This window comes from Phyllostomus hastatus, unplaced genomic scaffold (genome assembly GCF_019186645.2).
Source record: "Phyllostomus hastatus isolate PE091 unplaced genomic scaffold, TTU_PhHast_1.1 phas_scaffold_78, whole genome shotgun sequence".
NCBI lineage: Eukaryota > Metazoa > Chordata > Mammalia > Chiroptera > Phyllostomidae > Phyllostomus > Phyllostomus hastatus.
Genome location: NW_025334041.1, coordinates 49988592 through 50010529, shown reverse-complemented (window position 1 = coordinate 50010529; position 21938 = coordinate 49988592). Strand labels below are relative to the sequence as shown.

The 21938-nt window shown below is 36.5% G+C and overlaps 1 protein-coding gene across 2 annotated transcripts in view; it reads right to left on the bottom strand.

Annotated features, from left to right (window-relative positions):
• Positions 1 to 21585, bottom strand: part of DLD (dihydrolipoamide dehydrogenase) — a 33441-nt gene extending 11856 nt beyond the window's left edge. Inside the window, exons 1-8 of one of the 2 annotated variants that reach the window (XM_045828270.1) lie at positions 21427 to 21585; positions 19859 to 19937; positions 11055 to 11137; positions 10523 to 10591; positions 9884 to 9953; positions 8411 to 8511; positions 7965 to 8108; positions 6872 to 6973 (exon numbers count right to left, since the gene is read on the bottom strand). In XM_045828270.1, coding sequence (XP_045684226.1) covers positions 6872 to 6973; positions 7965 to 8108; positions 8411 to 8511; positions 9884 to 9953; positions 10523 to 10591; positions 11055 to 11137; positions 19859 to 19937; positions 21427 to 21465 — 687 coding nt within the window. In that variant the 5' untranslated portion in view covers positions 21466 to 21585. The remainder of the gene's footprint in view (positions 1 to 6871; positions 6974 to 7964; positions 8109 to 8410; positions 8512 to 9883; positions 9954 to 10522; positions 10592 to 11054; positions 11138 to 19858; positions 19938 to 21426) is intronic. The other variant, XM_045828271.1, reaches the window with a different exon arrangement.
• Positions 21586 to 21938: the final 353 nt, after the last annotated feature.

Genomic DNA, 21938 nt, shown 5'->3' with positions numbered 1-21938 from the left:
ACAGAGTGGCAAGATACAAAATCAATATACAAAAAGCTGTCACACTCCTATATACTAACAATGAAATATCAGAAAAAGAAATGAAGAAAAGAATCCCATTTACAATTGCAACAAAAAGGATAAATTACCTCAGAATAAACTTACAAAGGAAGTGAAGGACTTGGAACTGAAAACTATAACACACTTTTGAAAGAAACTGAAGACACAAAGAAATGGCAAGACACCTCATGTTCACAGACTGTAAGAAATAATGTTATTAAGGCTATATTACCTAACACGATATGCAGATTTAATACAATCCCCATCAAAATCCCAATGGCATCTATCACAGAAATAGAACAAGTTACCAAATTTGTATGGAACCATGAAAGAGCACAAACAGCCAAGGCAGTCCTGAGAAAAAAGGACAAAGCCAGAGGTATCACACTCCCTGACTTCACAGTACGCTACCAAACTACAATAAACAAAACACTATGGTATGGCAAAAAGCAGACACACAGACCAATGGAAAAAAAATAAACCCACACATATATGGGCAACTGATTTGCAGGGGGAGGAAGGGATAAAAAAAGCAAAGGGGGCCAAATGTAGCGACAAGAGGAGACAAGATTACGGGTGGTGAGCACACAGTGGGGTGTACAGATGTTGTGTTATAAAGTTGAACACCAGAAATTTACATAATATTATCAACCAATGTCACCCCCCTGAATAAATTTAAAAACAAAAAAGAACACACAAAAAGAAGCCACAAATTGGGAAAAATTATTTGCAAAAAATCTATGTGATAAAGGATTTACATTCAGATTACAAAAGTCTCAAAACTCAGTAACAAAATTTAAAAAACCCAATTAAAAACAGTCAAAATATTGACATTGGCACTTTAGCAAAGAACATATAAAGACAGCAGATAAGTACATAAAAAGATGCTGAACATTACCAGTCACTAGAAAATATGAACATGTCTTTGGAGAACATGCTTCCCAAATTTATGAATAACACAAAGCAAGAAAAAGCAGGTTAAGTGTAAGAATGATAGAGTCAAGAAAATAGATTGAAATAATAGGTACAAGTGAGGTAGATTAAATTGAAGAGAAATTATAGGTTCCAAGTCCTTTATTTAGGTTTTAAAAAAGTCAGAGTTCCTCAAGCAAAGGATGTGTAAGGTTTTCATCTGACTACAAGTCCAATGTGCTTAAAAATAAATAAATACACTGATCTCAAAGGATTACATCAGAAAAGGTATACTACACATACCAAAAGATGTTCTCTCTAAAATCCAGATTATGCTTAGTTTTAAACACCATTTACAAGTGATCCAGACAGACCAGACTGGATCAAAAGGCTGATGACAAAATAATGGATTTGGTATCTATAGGACTTAGTAAGAAGTACAAACAAAAGCAGTGGAGATCCAAGTATGGATAACTGAGTACCTGCCTTCAAGGAGTTTATGGTTCTGTGGGACAGACATAAACAAATAATGCAATATAGTATTATTAGATGGTAAAAAGATATAGACACTTTATATTACTGTCTAAAAAAATGAAAGACTTGGGCTTTTCTAAAACAAAGAAATCTTCACCAAAAAGGTATCTTCTAAACTGAGTGTTGAACGTTATTATATTAACAAATGCTTTTTGAGTAGTAACAAAAAAGCTAATATGTGAGTACTTATTATATGTCAGTCACTATGCTAGATGCTAAAGGCACAGTAAATGAAACAATCATGATCTCTGTCCCCATGAAGTTTAAGATTTTATGAAAGAGAGACAAGTGAACAAGTAATATCAAGAAAGTGAGATAATACTCTAACGAGAAGTACAAGGTGTGATGGAACACTCAGCAAGAATACCTAAGAGCATCTAGAATAGTCAGGGAAGGACTCATTAGAGTGCAAAGACTAGAGGGAAGAAATATTCCAAATGGTCAGAAAGCCCACAGATCATACAGAGCACAGCTTATTCAGGAATCAATATTTCAATATACCTAAAACCTAGTTTGAGAGGGAGAAGGGCTAGCAAAGAGGCTGGAGATCTGAGCCAGTGCTACATCATGCTGACCTTTAACTGACACTAAAGAGTTTGGATTTATCCTAACAGCTACAGTGAGTCACTGAAAGGTTTTTGCAGGAAAGGGACGTGATTACTTTTGTTGTAAAAAGATCACTCCAGCCACTCTGAGCAATATAGATTAGAAAAAGATAAAAGAAGCCAGAGAGACCTAGGGCAAGACATGATGCTGTCCTGAACACAGAGCTAAGTAGGTATATGAAAACAGGACATATTCATGAGACCTCTATCAGGTAGTATCACATTAGGAGCTGGTAACTGGCTCAATCCAGATCATGAAGGCATGGGAGAACACACATAATTCCCAAACTTCTTGCTCAGACCTCTAGATGGATGGCAGTACCACTCACTCCCTAAGATGGGAAATGTTATGCAAAAATAGGTTTTGGTTTTCTTTTTAATATATTTTATTGATTATGCTAATGCAGTTGGCCCATTTACCCCCCTTTATTTCCCTCTGCCCTGCACCACCCTCCCACCCGCATTTCCCCCCTTAGTTTATGTCCATGGGTCATACATATAAGTTCTTTGGCTTTTCCATTTCCTATACTATTCTTAACTTCCCCCTGTCTATTTTGTACCTACCATTTATGCTTTATTACCTTTGCCTTTTCCCCATTCTCTCCCTACCCCCTCTCTACTAATAAACCTCCATGTGATCTCCATTTCTGTGAATCTGTTCCTGTTCCAGTTGTTTGCTTAGTGTTTGTCTTTGTTCTTTTTAGGTTCAGTTGTTGATAGTGCAGTTTGTTGTCATTTTACTGTTCATATTTTTGATCATATTCTTTTTGTTAGATAAGTCCCTTTAGCATTTCATATAAGGGCTTGGTGATGATGAATTCCTTTAACTTAACGTTATTTGGGAAGCATTTTATCTGCCCTTCCATTCTAAATGATAGCTTTGATGGATAACTCTATCTAGGATGTAGGTCCTTCCATATCATGACTGAATATTTCTTACCAGACCTTTCTCACCTGCAAGGTTTCTTTTGAGAAATCAGCTGATAGTCTTATGGGAACTCCTTTGTAGGTAACTCTCTCCTTTTCTCTTGCTGCTTTTAAGATTCTCCCCTTATCTTTAATCTTGGATAATGTAATTGTGATGTGCCTTGGTTTGTGCTTCCTTGGGTTCAACTTCTTTGGGACTCTCTGAGCTACTTGGACTTCCTAGAAGTCTATTTCCTTTGCCATATTGGGAAAGTACTCTTCCATATTTTTTTAATAGCTTTTCCATTTCTTGCCCTTCCTCTTCTCCTTCTGGCACCCCTATGATTCAGTTGCTGGAACACTTCAAGTTGTCCCAGAGGTTCCTAAGCCTCTCCTTTTTGAATTCTTTGAATTCAATTTTTTTGAATTCTTGTTTCTTTATTCTGCTCTGGTTGAATGTTTATTTCTTCCTTCTGCTCCAAATTGTTGATCTGAGTCCCAGTTTCCTTCCCATCATTGTTGGTTCCCTGTACATTTCTTTTCATTTCACTTTGCATAGCCTTAACTTTTTCCTTCATTTTGTGACCATACTCAACCATTTCTGTGAGTATCCTGATTACCAGTGTTTTGAACTATGCATCTCATAGGTTGGCCATCTCTTTATCACTTAGTTCTATTTTTGGAGCTTTGATCTGTTTTTTCATTTGGGCAATATTTTCTTGTCTTGGTGTGTCTTGTTATGTTCTACGGGGCAGAGCCTTAGGTATTCACCAGGGCAGGGCAACCCACATCACTGAGCTATAGTGCTGGATAGGGGGAAGAATCAGAGAGGGAACAATGCCACTTGCTCAGCTTTCAGCTGGCTTTCAGTCATTTCCCCTGCTACCCACAAGGAAATTGGGCCCTTCTGGTACTGATTCCCGGGTGGGTGGTTTTGTGTACATTCTAGGACCCTGTGGGTCTCTAACGAACTCTCCTGTGATGCTGGGAGTTTCTCCTGTTGCCACTACCCCCACAAGATTTTACAATCAGATGTCTTGAGGCTGTATTTCCCCACACTGGAACCCTGGGTTGCATGGTGTCTCACTCCCCAGTTGTTCTGTCTGGTTTATCTACACACAAATGTCGGACCACCTGGTCCACCAGCCACCATCTTACTTGCCCGCCCATTACCCAGCGGCAACCTTGCTGTATCCTCTCCACCCTACCAGTCTGAATGAATGTTTCTTCTTTAACTCTTTGGTTGTCAGACTACCATACAGTTTGATTTTCTGGCAGTCTGGTTACTTTTCGTTTTTAAATTTGTTGTTGTCCTTCTTTTGGTTGTGTGAGGAGACAAAGTGTATCTACCTATGCCTCCATATTGCCAGAAGTCCCAGAATAGATTTGGTTTTGTTTGCTTTGGGACAAAGGACAGAGGAGGGAGAGGCAAAGGTTAAATTATATGTTTACAGAAATGAGGACCAAAGAGACCTACAAATAGAGCAATGCTGGTAGGCATTCAGATATAAAGTTTAGAGGCAAAGAAGAAGAACTAGGTTGCAAATATTTGTAAGTCCTTAGGTAACTGAGATAGGAGTGAAGAAAATACTCTGTAGAAAGACAAGAAAAAGGGTCTGGGATAGAATACTGAGACAGAATCTAGGGTAATACTAATAATTCAAGGGAAGGCCAAGAAAGGGAAACGTACACAGAAAATACAGAAGTCAGCCCAAAGGGAGAGAGAAAATCAACAGAGTATGCAATCAGAGAAGAGTTTCAAAACCAAGAAAATCAGCAGTGCTGACTGCTACCAAATAAAGCAGTAAAGAAAACAGTTCACTGGACTAAGTAAGAGATCCACTCATGTCCTGTTCAAATGCAATTTGATGGCACAAGAAGCCACTGACTAAGGAGTGAGTGGGAGTTGGTGCAATACAGCTGGTCTACCCTTTCAAAGAAGTTTGGTTGTGAAAAGAAGGTGAAAGGGAATAACTGAAGGAGGATGTGGGATCAACAGAAGGCTTATTTATGTGCACACAGCTTGTGTCTCTGAGTGCAAATGCATATGAACATGTATGAATAGCACATGGATGCCCAGAGATGCTTGCTTAAATGTAAATGAGAAGAGCCCTGGCCAGGTGGCTCAGCTGACTGGAGTGTCATCCTGTACACCAAAAATGATGAAGGTTCAACCCCTGGGTGGGGGCAATACGGGAGGCAACCAATCAATGTTTCTCTCTTACAATGATGTTTCTCTGTCTCCCTCTCCCTCTCTCAAAAAATTCAATAAACATTCCCTCAAGGGAAGATTAAAAAAAATAAAAAAAACATAAATGAGAAGTAAGCGAAAGCAGGGGAGAGTTTCAAGAATTAAAAAAAAATGCAGCCCTGGCTGGCGTAGCTCAGTGGATTGAGTGCAGGCTGCGAACCAAAGTGTCGTAGGTTTGATTCCCAGTCAGGGTACATGCCTGGTTGCAGGCCATGACCCCCAGCAACCACACATTGATGTTTCTCTCTCTCTCTCTCTCTCTCTCTCTCTCTCTCTCTCTCTCTCTCTCTCCTTCCCTCTCTAAAAATAAATAAATAAAAATCTTTAAAAAAAAAAATGCAAAAATAAAAATCACAAAGCTGAGATCCTGAGAGGGCAGGAGACAATTCAATACTAAGCAGAGGTGAAGGGCTTCATCTTAGGGAAAATAGCATTTCCACCGTTACAGAAGAGAAGATCAAGGGAATGGGCATGACAACAGGTAAAAATATTTTCAAACCTGGGGCATCAAACTGAGGTAGTTTTTATCTCATGGTTTCTCTTTATTGTGATAGTTAGCAAACAAGGTCATCTGCAGGCAGGGGAAGACAGTGTGTACTGACAGAGGTTAGAGACAAATGGGAAATGAAACAGTCACTATAGACACCAGGAGAGTGTGCCAACTAGGGTAATAATGGGAGTGTCAAGAGGTTGAGATTTTTGTTGAGATTTATGACCAAGAATTTATATAGGCGTTAATCTGCAGGGTATGTTTTTCTCCTGGTATAGTCAACAGCCTGGATACAGCATGAAGAAGGCAGGACCAAGAGTTTTGTCAAGCACATATGACAGCAAGGCAAAGAACCCCTATAAGACAACGGTTGAAGGGATGGACTATGGAATCTAAACTGAACTGGAAAGCAGTCAAGACAGGAAAGGGAAGACAGTAAAAACAAAGAGGGATCTATGGACCAGAAAACCTGATAAAGTTAAAAAGCCTGTTTAATACAAATAACTGAATAAGAGAAGAAAGGAATTTATGGTTAGAGAATCAAATGTCTAAATTTGTCATTTTAGAAGTAGAGCAATTTTTGGTGATTGTAAGGTAAAATTGCCCTGGGAAAAGAGAACTGAAATTGAGGGAAGAGGTTACTGGAAATACAGCAAAGCTGGCAGATGGACAAAAAGGAAGAACAAGGCAGAGAGAATGTATGAAATGGCATGATTCAGAGAACTGCAAATAGTTTGACAGTTCTAATATGTAAGTTAGAGGGAATGAGATGAGGATGGCAAGGAAGGGAGGAGCCAGATCATATAAGTCATAGTCTTTATCTGAAATGCAATTTGCTTAGAATGAGAGTTGCCTTCTGAAAGGATAAAGGGCTGTCAACAATTTTTTAAAAATTACTCAAGTTCTAGGGAACAGGAAAGGTGGAAGACAGAGGGAAACAAATTTCAAAATGAAAGAGAATGTTCTATTACCTGATGATTACATAAATATCTTGAAAACTCTTTACTATTAGAAGTATTTAAGGAAAACCCAATGCTGCTCTGCATGCAATATTATACAAATAGTCAAACAGAGGATCATTATGTCACTTCCAACCCCAAGGACTTAATAAGAGACAGAAAAGACATCACTTACCAATTCTACACCTATTACTCCTGCACCAATGACAACCATCTTTTCTGGAACTTTTTTTAAAGATAAAGCACCTGTAGATGACACTATTGTGTCTTCATCAATCTATTAAATAAAAAGGATACAATCAAAATTATTTTTAAAAACCTACTGATTTACAAACTAGTATTTCATTCAGTACAATCACTAAAAATACTAAGTCATTTATTTGTTTTGAAGTATCTATGACTTCTGTCCATATACTCAATTAAAAATTAAAATACCTAAAATTTTATCTTTCAGCATATCAAAACAAAATGGTCAATTTAAACTTCATATTAAATTGAAATACATCTTAATGTAAGGTGTTGTATTTCTGGTCAAAATCATTAGAGAATAAAGACAGGCAACTTCCCAAAGTTGAATGACTGTCAACATACAGTATTTTAGTCAGAAAGCTCTCAAAGTTCATAAATCACATCAATAAAGTAGTTTATAATATGTATTGGGTTGGTCAAAAAGCTTGTTACTATTTCCCTGTAAAATAAAAGACACATTTTTTCATTTTCACCAATAACTTTAGTGATCTGGATATTTTGAGTATGTCAGCCATCTCCCACTATTGGCATCTAGTGGGTAGAGGTCAAAGTGCGGCTAAACATCTTCCAATGCATAAGACAGCCCCACAGCTCTCTTATAAAGAATTATTTAGCGAAAATGTCAGTAGTACCAAGAATCTTCACAAACTACTTTTGACATGTTTGATGAGTCACAGCACCTTCTCCATACACTGCAGAAATCTTTTTTTTGTGCATCAGTTGTATTTGCATTTTTACCTTTCTGGAAATAATAAAACATAATATACCAAAAATATTGCTTATTTTCTTCTATCTTCAATATTAAAATGGCTACACAAAAATTCACCAATTTTGATAATATTTAAAAACACACACTAGTATGACAGATGTCACAATACAATCTAACAATATTGTTTCAAATGAAGTTAAAGACAACTAAGCACTACCAGAGCCATCGTCTGGAAAAAACATTAAAGGACTTTTTGGCCAGCCCAATACTTCTGAAGGAAGGTTTTGACAATTGTGAAAAACACAAATACCGTGATTCCAGGAAAAGGAGTAACTTCTGAACCTGTAGCTATAAGAATATTCTTTGTATCAATAACTTGAGTGCTGCCATCAGCTTTCGTAGCAGTGACCTGATTTTTACCAGTTATCTTTCCATATCCATTTACATGGACAACCTTTATAAAATATAGAAATTCACAAGTTTAAAATAAATTTTCTGACAAACATGGTTAACAGCAAAAAATTACTCTATTAAATAATTTATCCAACACAAAATGCTTCCTTACTTGGTAATATTATACATGGAGCAGCAAGACATTTGTTATGTATGTCAGGGAAATCTACTCCAGGTTAGCATACTTAAATTAAGTAACTATCCCCCAGCAGTCAAGTTCTAATGGCATCGCCCTATCAGCATAAAGCAATGTTTAATGTATATATGAAATAAAGCAAAAATATGAACATTAAACACACTGACCTTATTCTGTTTGAATAAGTGGGCAATTCCACCTGTTAAAGCTTTTACTGCACTACTCTTCTGCTCCATCATCTTCTCTAAATTCAAGCGAACTTCAGACACTGTAATTTGTTAAATAAATCTTTAGTACTTAGCTAAATTCTTAAAGCAATGTATGACATTTTTCACTAATCAAGGTCTGGAAAATTTCAGCCTAATGCTTACAGAACTATATAAAAGGCAGTATTAACATTTTTAAATTTAATAACTGTTACAATAATCCTAGCTGGTAAAAGGCCAATAGCATCATATCAGTAACATATCCTATCAATCACTATAAAAAAATCCACCTTAGGGAAAAATGCAGTCCAAAATAAAACATGATATCCCAATGTGACACCATATTCTCCAAACACCTTATGATGATCATAAGTCTAGAAGAGATTTAAACATACATGGCAAAGTAAATCATCACCTGAAGTTTTAAATACAAAGAAAATGCTAAATTTCATGAAATAAAAACTAGTAAAAATACACACAGAGAAAACTTCAAATACAGGAGCTTAAGAGTTTAATCGCTCATTTAACTCAGAAGAGAACTCTGAAGCAACAATATAAGATAAACTCAACTCACAGAACTTTAGAAGGATATCTTAGAAATCAGCTCATGAAATCAAAAGCACCTTAAGAGGTAAGAAAGCAAAGATCCTGAGAGATTTGGTATACCTAAGGTCACAAGCTAGAACATGAACCTGTGCCTACAATGCATGTCTCTTGACTAACACTGTCTCTTCTTTCCTTAGTAGGTAAGGAAAATAGGCTTTCATTCCACTCTTCATTTAGTTTAATTCAGTATTTGCTTTAGTGTATACACATCACCTTTGTGCTCAAAGCACTGCCTACATTATAGCTCATTCTTTCAGAAACCTACTGCTACAAAGAAACAAATGAAGAATAAAAACAGCTTTCCCATATGTGTCAAAGCTGTTTCTAGAACAGACTACTTTTCTGGATATAATTGTCAACAACAATCATTAGAGAGAAAGAATGAAATAACCACCCAAAAAGAATGTCAGAAGACCAGACAAACCAAATTAAAATGTTAAGAAATGTCTTTTTCCACTATACTACATCCCTCCCTCTCTCCTCTGTTCTTTCCACTGCTAACAACTCAGGTAGACCTTCCTTCCTTCATCTGCCCATAGCACTTAGGAATCCAGCAGCCAACCCAGTGATTTACAGATTTAAGGAAAATTAAAACTGACTACACATACACAGACTTCATGCAAAAGCTGACAAAAGAACAGAAGATGTCATGGTGGAAATCTGGATTAAGCCGCATTTCTTAAATAAATCTCTTTACATTTTTAAGATCTTCTTCCTACTCTTCCCTCACTAAATATTTATTACACATGTATCAGACACACATCTTTAGCCAGAAAAGTCAAGTCAAGCATGGCTGGTAATATCGCTAAATATGAAAAGTATACTTACTTTCAATTCCCCTAGATGCAAAATCTTTTCCATGGGCCATGTGGTAATAATGAGAGTTATTTAATAAAGCCTAAAATAAGACAAGACTATTAATTTTCAAATGCAGACTATATGCAATCCACACTTAGAAAATGACAGTCTGTACACAGAATAACAGTACATATGACCACACCAACACAATTTCTGTAATTAATCTAAGACAAACAATGACATTAAAATGTTTAACAAATAAGAATGAAAAAACAAAACATCTTTATTTTCTTTAAAAGCAAAGGTATTAAGTACACATTTCAGGGTGGCAGGTACAAAAGGCAGTCATGCTTACTAAATATTTAAAGTCCCTAAAAGAATTTACTATTATCTATTTTAATGGTAAAGGAAAGGGGGAAAAAAATGTAACATCAGAGGCTGGCTGAATGGAAATGCTAGGTATTCTCAGACAAGGAAGCTCTTTCAGGAATGTATGGCTAACTGGTGACAGCTCTCTAAGTTTTACAAATGGAAACCATGTTTTTTAATCGTCCAGGGGTTGTTTATTTTTTTAATAACTGTTATTAGTCTAAAATCTAGTCTCAATATATCCTTCTAGTTGGTGGCCAAAGAAAGAAACCTGTTCATGGTACAAAAATGTATGCTCACCTTGGAAGGAATACAACCAACATTCAAGCATGTTCCACCAAGTGTTTCATTTTTCTCGACGCAGACTGTCTACAACCAAAGAAAACATTATTTAACTGCATATAAGCTGCCATGCTTCAGTTCACTAAAATGCCTTCCTTCCTCTACAAAAAAGCTATTCAAGCTGTGTTTTTTAGAATAAAATATAGTCCATTATAATCTATTATTTGAATAAAAAACTCAAGCTAACCCACCAAAAGTGACTTACTCTAAGAGATATTTTTGTTTACCATTAGCAAATACATGCTTTCAGCTCTATTACTCTATCTTTCAAAGTGTGTTTAGAAGCCAAAATCAAAAGCATTGGAGGAAAGGGAAAAATTGGCTTCTCTTTCCATTTCATGAAAATACTAATGAACCCCCTCTTCATTAGTCTCAGGACTAAATAGAATGTATAGGATTAAGAAATTATTTACATTATCTACCTGCCAAGTATTTTGTGAATATGATCAACTCTCCCCAAATAAAAACCCAGTTTTAGTCTCACCCTTACCTTGAAGCCTAACTGAGCAGCTTTAATAGCAGCAACATACCCTCCAGGACCAGAACCCACCACTGTCACATCAGCATCAACTACAACAAAAGCAAATTGATATAAAACAGTAAATTGCTCAATACTGACCAAAAACAGTTCATTCCAAAAAAAAAAAAAAGCTACTGTTTTATTCCTAGGTACTTAGTTTCCCTGATATAACTGAAAATGGCACAGATTTTTATATTTCATTTTCCATTTGTTCACTGTGGGATATGGAAATACTACTGAATTGTGTATCTACCAACCATGCTAAATTCCATACGATTTTACTTACTGATAATGGACAGGAATTTGGTAACACTGGAATACATACATCTATACAAAGGAAAGAACCTGAGCTATCAAATCTGACATACCTGGCTTTCAATCTCAGCTCTGACACTTATTAGCTGTAAAACCAAGTCACTTAATTTTTCTGTAATCCAGAAATAACAACATTGCATTAAATAAAGTAATAACTTAGTAAGGTGAATAAACTTAAAGAGTGATTATCTCTTTCAGGTTCTTAACTTCTAAGATATCAGGGGAAGGAGAATCAGCTTCCCTGTAACACATGGCAAGTATGTTTTAAACATTATTTTAATACTGAGAAATTTTATAGAGTTTAAGATAATAGGCTAACCAGAACATTCAATTAACTATTCTCGATATTTATCATATAAACACAAAAAATTAAGAATTAACTCTGAGTAGCACCTTTAGGAATATAATAATCACAATAAAAATGTACAAAATGATTCCAATTATTCCCATTCTCCTCAATCCAACTTTTATAATTTAGGAGAGTGTCCCTTCTCATTCCCCTCTACTGTCCTTACAACCCAATTACAATACCATTTAGCAGTTTTTAACACTTTATAATACACTTTCACATATTATGATGTTTAATTCTCAGACCTTCTATGAGAAAGGTAAGAATGGCATATATCTACCATTTCACAGATAAGAAACACAGGTTCAGCGAAGTCAATTAACTTGCCCAAGGTCATGTGGCAAGCAACTAGCAGAGACAAACTAAGCTTTTTGTCTCTACTTCCAGGGGTTTTTCCATTAATCAATATAGTCATTTTCCTTTCCTCGATTTAAACTACCATAAAACTAAAATCCCCAAGAGCAACAATCAAGCTTTATTAGCTATCCAACCTTAGGTGAGTAATTAAATCAGCTTCACCTTCAGTTTCTTTATCTGAAAAATAAAGACCACAAAATATCTACCTCCCAGGGTTGTAATACAGAATTAAAAAGTCAATGTAAACAGCTTGGTATAGTACCTGGAAGATACGTAAGTATTCCCTACATAGTAGCTATATTCTGACATAAAAAAAAGCAATTTAAATTTCTTATCATCCCATCCCCCACAAAACACACAACACTGAGGGGATGGGAGTGCTATTATTATTCAACAACAACAAAAAAAGACCTTTGCTGGCCTTGAACAGAAATGGAACTGTACGGGAAGATGACTAAGAAGTTATTGAACCCAATTATCCACAAAAATTTATGAATCTTTCCACTGAATAAATGAAAAGCAGTGATTCTCCTTCGTTATATCAATGATAATTAGAACTACTCAATACAAGAACAAAATACAGCTAGTCCAATACATTAAAAAAAGTATTGTTTCTATTTTTACTGATCCATTTGTGCTTTTTAACCACACTACTTGGTTCACTAAGTCATGTTAAGAATTAAATGTATAATAATGTGTATTTCTATTTTCAAAATTTTTTTCCTTTTTATAGTGGGGTAACATTGGTTAATATAATTATATAGGTTTCAGGTGTACAATTCTGTATCACCTGTAGTTTGTATCACGTGTTCACCAAGTCAAGCCTCCTTCCATCACCATTTATTCCCTCTATACCCTCTTCTACCTCCCTTCACCCCCCTTTCCCACTGATAATCACTTCACTGTTGTCTGTGTCTATGGTGTTTTTTTTTTTTGCTTCACCTTTTTCACCCAGCCCCTGCAACCAGCGGCCTCCCTTAACCCCCATCCCTCTGACAGTGGTCAGTCTGTTCTCTATCTATAAGTCTGTTCCAATTTCATTAGTTCAGTTTGTTCATTAGATTCCACATGAGTGAAATCACATGGTATTTGTCCTTCTCTGTCTTATTTCACTTAGCATAATGTTCTCCAGGTCCAACCATGCAGTCTCATGCTTACCATACAAAGGATAAAAGTTCCTTCTCTTTTATGGCCAAGTAGTATTCCAATGTGTAAATGTACCACAGCTTTTTTTATCCACTCATTTACTGGTGGATATTTGGGTTGCTTCCAAATCTTGACTATTGTAAACAACACTGCAATGAACACAGGCATGCATATATTCTTTCAAATTAGTGTTTCAAGTTTCTTCAGATATATTCCTAGAAGTGGTATCGCTGGGTTATAAGGCAGTTCCATATCTAATTTGAGGTAACTGCATATTGCTTTCCGCAGTGGCTTGTTTGTTGATTTACTGATGATAGCCATTCTGACCAGTATGAGGTGATATTGCATTAATTTGTATTTATCTGATGGTTAGTGACATGGAGTATCTTTTCACATGTCCATTGGCCATCTTATGTCTTCTTTGGAGAAGTGTCTACTCAGGTCCTTTGCTCATTTTTTTTAATTGGATTGTTCGTGGGGCGGGGGTTGGTGTGAGTTTCATAAGTTCTTTATACATTTTGGATGTTAACTCTTTATCAGATGTCATCATTGGCGAATATGTTTTCCCATTCAATGTGTTGTCTTCATTTTGTTGCAAGTTTCATTTGCTGTGCCAAAACATTTTAGTTTGATATAGTTCTACTCATTTGTTTTCTTGTTTCCCTTGCCCAAGGAGATATATCAGAAAAAATATGGCTACAAGAAATGTGCAAGATTTTTATCATTTCAAGTCTAGCGTTTAAGTCTTTAATCCATTTGAGTTTATTAGTATGTATAATGTAAGAAAGTGGTCTAGTTTCATTTTTTTGCACATTTCTATCTGTCCAATTTTCCCAACTCCATTTATTGAACAGACTACCTTTACTCCATTTTATGTTTTTGCCTCCTTTGTAAAATATTAATTGACCATAAAGGCATGGGTTAATTTCTGGCTTTCTATATTGTTCCATTGATCTATACCTGTTTTGGGGCCCGTACCATGTTGTTTTGATTGGTATGGCCTTGTACTATAGTTTGGTATCAGGTAGCATGATTCCTCCAACTTTGTTTTTCTTTCTCAAGATTGCTGTGGCTATTCGGGGTCTTTTATAGTTCCGCACAAATTTTTGGAATATTTGTTCCAGTTCTGTGAAATACACCATTAGTATCTTGATAGGAATTGTGCTGAATCTATAGACAGCTTTGGGTAGTGTGGACATTTTAATGATGTTAATTGTTACTATCCATAAACATGGTATAACCTTCTACTTATTTGTGTCTTCTTCAATTTCTTTCTTCAGTGTCTTATAATTCTGAGTACAGGTCTTTTACGTGCTTGGTTAAATTTATTCCTAGGTATTTTATTCTTTTTGAAGCAATTGTGAATGAGACTGTCTTCTTGGTTTCCCTAATAGTTCATTCTTGGTGTATAAAAAAGCAATTGATTTCTGAATATTTATTATGTATCCTACTACTTCACTGAATTCATTTATCACTTATAGTAGTTTTTTGGTAGAATCTTTGGGGTTCTCTATATAGAGCATCATGTCATCTGTAAATAATGACATTTTTACTTCTTCCTTTCCATATTTTCAAATCTTCAACCAAACAATGACCTAAACAATATCCCTTAATTTGGGTTCTAATTTTTAATTTCACAGTAATGTAAGTAAAAGCTACAAAAACAGGTTTCTTTGCTGTACTTTTAACAGCTTTTCTAACTATAATATATAGGTTTATATAAAACTTAAACATGTAAAAGCTAAGAAAAACTAGAGTTTTATTTCCCAATTTACTAAAGTTTTTCTTTTTGATTTTTCATTTATTGACTTTAGAGAAAGAGAGGAAGAAAAGAGAGAGGGAAGGGGGAGGGAGGGATGGAGGAGGGAGAAAGGGAAAGAGGGAGGGGGGAGAGAGAGAAAAAAAACACACATCTATTTGTTGTTCTACTTATTTACAAATTCATTGGTTGCTTCTTGTATGTGCCCTGACCAGAGATTGAACCATCAGTGTGGCATTATCAAGACAAACGCTTTAACCTACTGGGTACCTGGCCAGGGCAGAATTTTAACTACAAAAAATACCAAAAACTCAAAACAGTTCACTTCTCACTAAAGATGAAACATTCCACCAGAATACTGCTAGAGTACTTGGGCACGCAAAAAATAAATGGCAAACAGAAAAGTCTTTATCTAAAGATTTGTAAGCTGAGAATACAGGAGGGTATGGTCCAGTGACAAAACTTCAAGAATAAACCAGTATTTAGGTGAAGTATACTGATATCTGAAATTTACTTTGAAACACACCAAAAAACAAGATGTACTGATGGATAAATCTACGGGCACATGTGACAATGTAAGTAGAGTAAAATTTCTACTTTTCTAATGTTTGCAATTTTTCATAACAAAATTTTGGGAAAAACAAACCAGCTAGCTCTCAGCTATACCAAAGGTGCATACAAATGGAAGTTTACAATACATGATTCTGACTTACCTTGTCAAGAAATATTTCTCAGCTTGGTTCTAATATATAGTTTTTAAAATAAGGATATAACAAAGTCGTTAAATGAAACACATTAAGGAATATTTAATAGAAAATTTTATAAAATTAGTACCAGATTTTAAAGAAAAAAGAAAAACTGGAAAGGATCTACAAATTGATAGAAGGAGGAAAAAATGATTAAGTCAGCAAAAATGGCAGACAGCTAGACAGCAAGCTGCATTTCAGGTGGCAGTGAAATACCAGAAGAAAGCTATTAGATTGATACTTCAAAAAATGGTAAACTGAGAGGTGACGGACTTTAGAAACATGGCAGTTAATGCCATAAAATGAACTGAAAGAGAAAAAGCAGGAAGAAGTGCCCTACAATTATTATACAAATGTTACTTATATCACTGAGAAAAACAAAGATACTACATTATTAAGGCTACACTGAAATAAAGGTGTCAGGTTATAAATAAACTGTAATCATCAACAAATTATAAGAGGTATATTAAGAAGTCAGTCTGCAATAATATCTGCCATGTTGGGTAATTTACTGTGTGTCAGGCAGTGAGCTAAATGCTTCACGTTGTCATATTTAAGCCTCATTATTATCTCTATTACATAGTTATTACCTCCATTTACCAGGGAGAAAACAAGGCTGAGAGTAACTAACTTGCATAAAGTTGCACAACTAGCAAATGATCCAGCCAAGATTCAAACTAGGTTCTTTAGATTCTAAAGCCTATACCATATGTCCTCATGCCTTCCCAAACATTCAGATAACCCCTTATTTTCCTAAGCAATCAGGAACTCAAACTAAAATGACAAGCACCTCCTTCATTTTCAGAATGAAATCAATAAATATTTATAAATGCCTACTCTATGTGAAAAACATCACTACCTTCAATAACGTTTCATTATAGTTAGGGAAAACAGGCACATATCAAAGGGAAAATAGGCACATATCAAAATGTAGATAAATCAAAAGAAAATTGTTTTTAAAAAGAAAACAGGAATATGAAGAGATATATAAGACCGTAATCATTAATTACCAGATTCACTAAATGAGTATAAAGCTACTTCATTAGGTTTACTTGTTTTATTGCAGAGGAAGGGTTGCTGTTTTTAAGTTATCAATGTCCTTAATCTTCAGTTTATTTTAGTGACCTTCTTCCATATACTTGTCACCCCCTGAAACTGCTCTGCCTCTGAAATCTTGAATTCTAATACTTGATTTTCTGATCATAACCCTATAACCACCTAGTCCATAAGGAAGGAGAAATACAGTAAAAGAAAAAAGGATTTGAAGTAATACAACCTGAGTTCAAAGATGAGGCCTACCACCTCTTATTTTCTTGGGCAAATTATTTAATCTCTCTGGGCTTCGATGTAATACAGGGATTAATAGTGACAGTTAATACCTACATCTCAGGGTTGTGAGGTCAGAGATAATGCATGTCAAGACCCTGGGAGGATGCCAGGTGCCTATTAGGCACTCAATAAATATTTCTCCCCTTCTCAGATCCACCTTAGTCTTGGAACCTTCAGTCTCATTCCCATCCTCCAAAACACCCTACACACTGCTATACCAGTGTTACTCCCTGCTAAAACCCAATTTGGACCTCATTCCCCTACTTTTCATTGGTTCCCGTCTCTTGGATAAAATCCAAGTTCGTAAATACAGCATCAAAATCTCTTCAGTAACTATTTCTCCAGTCTCATCTCCCACCACATTCTGCTTATTTACTAATACCATGCAGTTTAAGCTTCAACAACAGTGAATTACTGTTAGCTTATGCCCACAGAATTGCACTGATCTACCTATGTACATTCTTTCCATCTACTTAGAGATAAATCCTGTCAGCACGCATTTCACATTACCAGCACTACTCTAAGCTCTTGGACTACCTTTAAATGTAATAGCCCTGGTTCTTACAGTCTAATGAAAGAAAGAAAAAGAATTACAATAAACATTCCCATCTGCAACCAGAATAATCTTTAAAAACAAATCTAAGCATATTACACCCCTGCTTAAAACACTTCAGTGACTTTCCAACTACCCTTAAAATAAAGAGTTAGGGTCTTTCCTAACTTGGAGAGTCAATTCACAGTCTTCAACAGATTTCAGCCACAGTGGCTCTTTTCACGTGCTATGCTCCTTCCTCACTCAAAATATTCCAACATGCTGTACCTTCTTCCTAGAACACCTCTTCCCACACCCTATCACTCCATTTTCAGATACTGAAATCATTTCCTTAGGAAAGAATTCTGTGAACATTCCCAATCTATAGGTAGATTTCATAGTTCCCTATGCTTAGCCTGTGGAGTCCTTATTATAATTACAATTAATTATTGGTTGGATAGTTGTCTTCCACAAATGGACTATGAATTCCATAAAAGCTGCACCTTGTCTGTCTTGTTCATTGCTATATCCTAGCAACTAGCCCAAACAACTAGCACAGAGTAGATAGATAGTCTGATTTGTTGAAATAATGAATAAATATGTATTGAGTACCTACTGTGCCATTTTAAGTACTAAAAAAGAGTCACAGTCCTGGCCATTAAATAAATACCTCAGATTAATATAAATATGTAAGCAAAAACTTTTGCTACTATATCCAACCGGACTTTACATACTACATCTACACAAGTACTAAGGAATTTATAATTAACTCAATGTCGAGGGATCACTAAACTGTTTGATTCATGAGGGCTCAGCTACCCTCATTCCATTAAAATCTAAGTTCCTGCTGCAAACTGCCCGGTAGATAGAAGGCACTAGACAATCTTTGTTGAATAATTCCGAGAGTGCAGAATCAGCCATGAAGTTTTTAACTGCATGCTTTGGAAGTGAGTATCTAACATTTCTACTGTTGTGTAAGTGCAGAATAAATAACATTCCCACTTAAAACAGACAAAAGGTGTATGACAATTGTATTTCAATAAAAGTGAAAAGAAAAAAAGGGGGCAAAGGGTACAATGGTCCAACTTATTTCCTTACCATTAAGTTAGTATTTTTTTAAGGATTTCTTGACCCATTAAAAGCTAGTATAAATCACTCACTGCTGGTTACAAGTGACAGAATCCTCCCCCTACTTTTTCTTCTAGGAATAAAATCTCCAGAATGATGACAGTTTGACAACAGTTAAGGATACAGAATAAAATTATTTCACAGAATACAGGGAGACTGATGGTCACAGTTTCCCCCAGCTAATGGTTGGTACAATGAAGCTGTAAGACATGACATGTAACTTTACTTGTAATTACATGGGTGATTCTAGTATATGTCAGAAGAGATAATTTCAGATAATCAATATCATTGGTACTTGGAGGCCAATATACCTTACTACAATCCCATTAACTTTCTGTTTTAAATACTTTTAAAAATAAAACACATATCCTTCATGTAAACTTCAAAGGCATAAAAAAATTTTAAGGAAGAAAAACACATAATCCACAGCTCCCTTTCAGGCACATCCTTCTACTCTTTAAAATGTGATTTGATAAGCCCATCAAGACTTTCATTTAGGATTTGAAAAACGTCATCTCACTATTCTAAGCAGTGTTAAACCACCAACACAAACTGGCCAACAGGTAGAATGAACTTTTAAATGTCAATATATAAAATCACCCTCCTGATCAAAATCCTTCAGTGATTTCCCATCACACTTGGAGTAAAATCCAAACCCTTGGCCTGGCTTACAAATCCTCCATCATCTGATCTCTGATTTTACATTCTACAGGTCTCTGCCAAGCTACACCAGCCTTTTACAATTCCTTAAACCTCACAATCGAATTCTCACCTCAGATCCTTCTTACTAATGTTCCCCTTTGCCTGAAATCACCTTCTCACTCCCTCACTTCACTGAGGCACTTGTCAGACATATCTATTCAGAAAAGCTCTGCCACCTTATCTAAAATAATTGATTTTCCTTCCAATTACCTGCTTTAATTTTCCATCACAACCCAAAATATTTATGTGGTACTTGTGTATTATTTGTCTTTTATGGAACCAGACTAGAAGTTCCATAAGAACAGGGCTTCACCTTGTTCATTACCTAGAACACACCAGGTTTTCAATTAACATTTAAGTGAATAAATACATGAACAATTTTGAGGGGAAACTGTTTCACTAGGTACTTACTTGGTTGATCTGCATAAGTTCTTAGAGGCACTGCAGAAACTCCCTGTATGCCATGAGATATTCGACTGAAATGGCCTCTCTGGAAGAAAAACAGTAAATGCTCCTATTATATAAACAAAAAATTACTTAAGGTCCCATGTGATTTGGGGCAAATATATCAAGCACTAATTATCGATGGACTTTCAGTTGCCACCCAGAGGTTACCATCCATTTCTCCTCTTTGATAACAGCAATTATTTAAACTTTTCAACCTCAGCTTACCACATTATCTTTTTCTTATAAATAGTCAAACATCTCATGTTTACCCTAATAAAAAATGTTATTTGATGGTGCTAATTTTTATTAAATTTTCAGAAACCATGGCTAATTGTTGGTGCCAGGGATCATTTTAATGCCAAAAATAAAGTTCTTAACCCAAGTTTTAACCTAAAATAAAAGTTTATTTTATTTTACAAATAATAAGTTTTAACCTAAAAATAAAGTTTTAACCTAAGCATCTGATTAATCTACATTATGACAATCCTTTCTTCTAATTATTGTTTCTTAAGTCAAATCTACCATGTAAAATCTATGCAGATGTTCCTGAATTATCAACTAGGAACAGAAAATTAGAGAGTTTAGGAAAATGTTCTAATATATTCATATTCAAGAGCTACTGCAGCTTTACAAACTGCATAATAATGTTCACACAATCTTTGAATATGGATAGCTACTATTTCCTAGAACAGTGAGGTACAAAAAAAAGCAAATACCCCGACCACATCAGGAAAACGGAGGCAGTGACAAAACCTACAGTGATCTAGTAATGTTCTCTATTCCAAGGCAATTCTTGCACCTGTGGTCACGAAGGTAGACCAAAGAGGCGCAGACTAAATGTGAGTCCTGAGACTGAGCTCTGGCCGTCACTAAATGTATGGCTTCCAGCAATGTCACATCAAATTTCAGGAATGCAGGATACTCATCTTCGAAAACAAAGAGTTTCACGCCTTATTGTCTTTAGGGTCTCCAGCAACGTAGTACTCAGCCACGATCCCACATATATACAATTTGGCTATATTTGGTACGCGGATGAAAAGAGATGAAGGGAGATTAGCTTAAAGCGGCAAAGGGGTTTTGAGGAATTCCTAGGGCTACCTGTAGGGGCTGACTGGGTTTGGGTCTTTCAAGCAGTGGCTCCAAGGTCACCTGCCCACAGCAGAAAGTTAGGCAGGGACCGAAATTAGGAACGGATAGGTTTGAAGAGCCAGGCCAGACCGGACAAGAGCAATTTCTTTAGCCTGCAAAGGTACAGAGGCCTCTATGCGACCGCACGCCCCACAGCCCTGACTTGGAAGTGGAGTGCAGTGTGTGTGACTGCTGGCCGCCCTGAAACCGACGGGCCCTCTCCAGAACCCGAGTCCCAACCTCCACGCTGCGGCCCTGGGCTGAGCCGGTTCACGGGCGGGACCGCGGACAGTCCCACTCAGGCCATCGGCCTCTCCCACTCCCATCAGTTAGGCTGCGTCCCGGACCCTGTCAGCGCGTCTCTGTGCCTCTGGCTCAGCATGACCCCACCTACTCGTCCTCACCTTTGCCAAGGAACAACATACACGACTCCAGCTCTGCATTTTGCCGCTGGTCTTTCCTTTCCGCCAAAGCTTTCACCTCCGCCAAGTTCCACCACCTCGCCAAGGTCTCCTAGCCTTGCGCATGCACGAGCGCAGCTGTCGTCACGGGTCGGAAGCAGCGCGATTGGCCCGGGCTGTCCGGACCCAACGGGAAAGTCGTTCCTTTGAGGCTCAGCGTCGTACACTGTCGTAAAGAGCATAGTGCTTTTTGACAGCAGGGAATTGCAGGACAATTTGGCAGGGGAGTGGTGATGGTAAAAAAGTATCTGGAATTTCAATGCGATCCACTGGGAAGACGAAATAAACGAGAGTATCCTTAGTTTAATGCACGCTGCAGACAGTAAAGCTTGACAAGATCTTGATTGGGTTAGGCCGAGGAATTTCAGCACTTTCCAGGCATTACCTCATTTCATCTTTACAACAATATAACACATTACGACTATATCCCGGTGGTCTCACAAGGGAAAGATGAC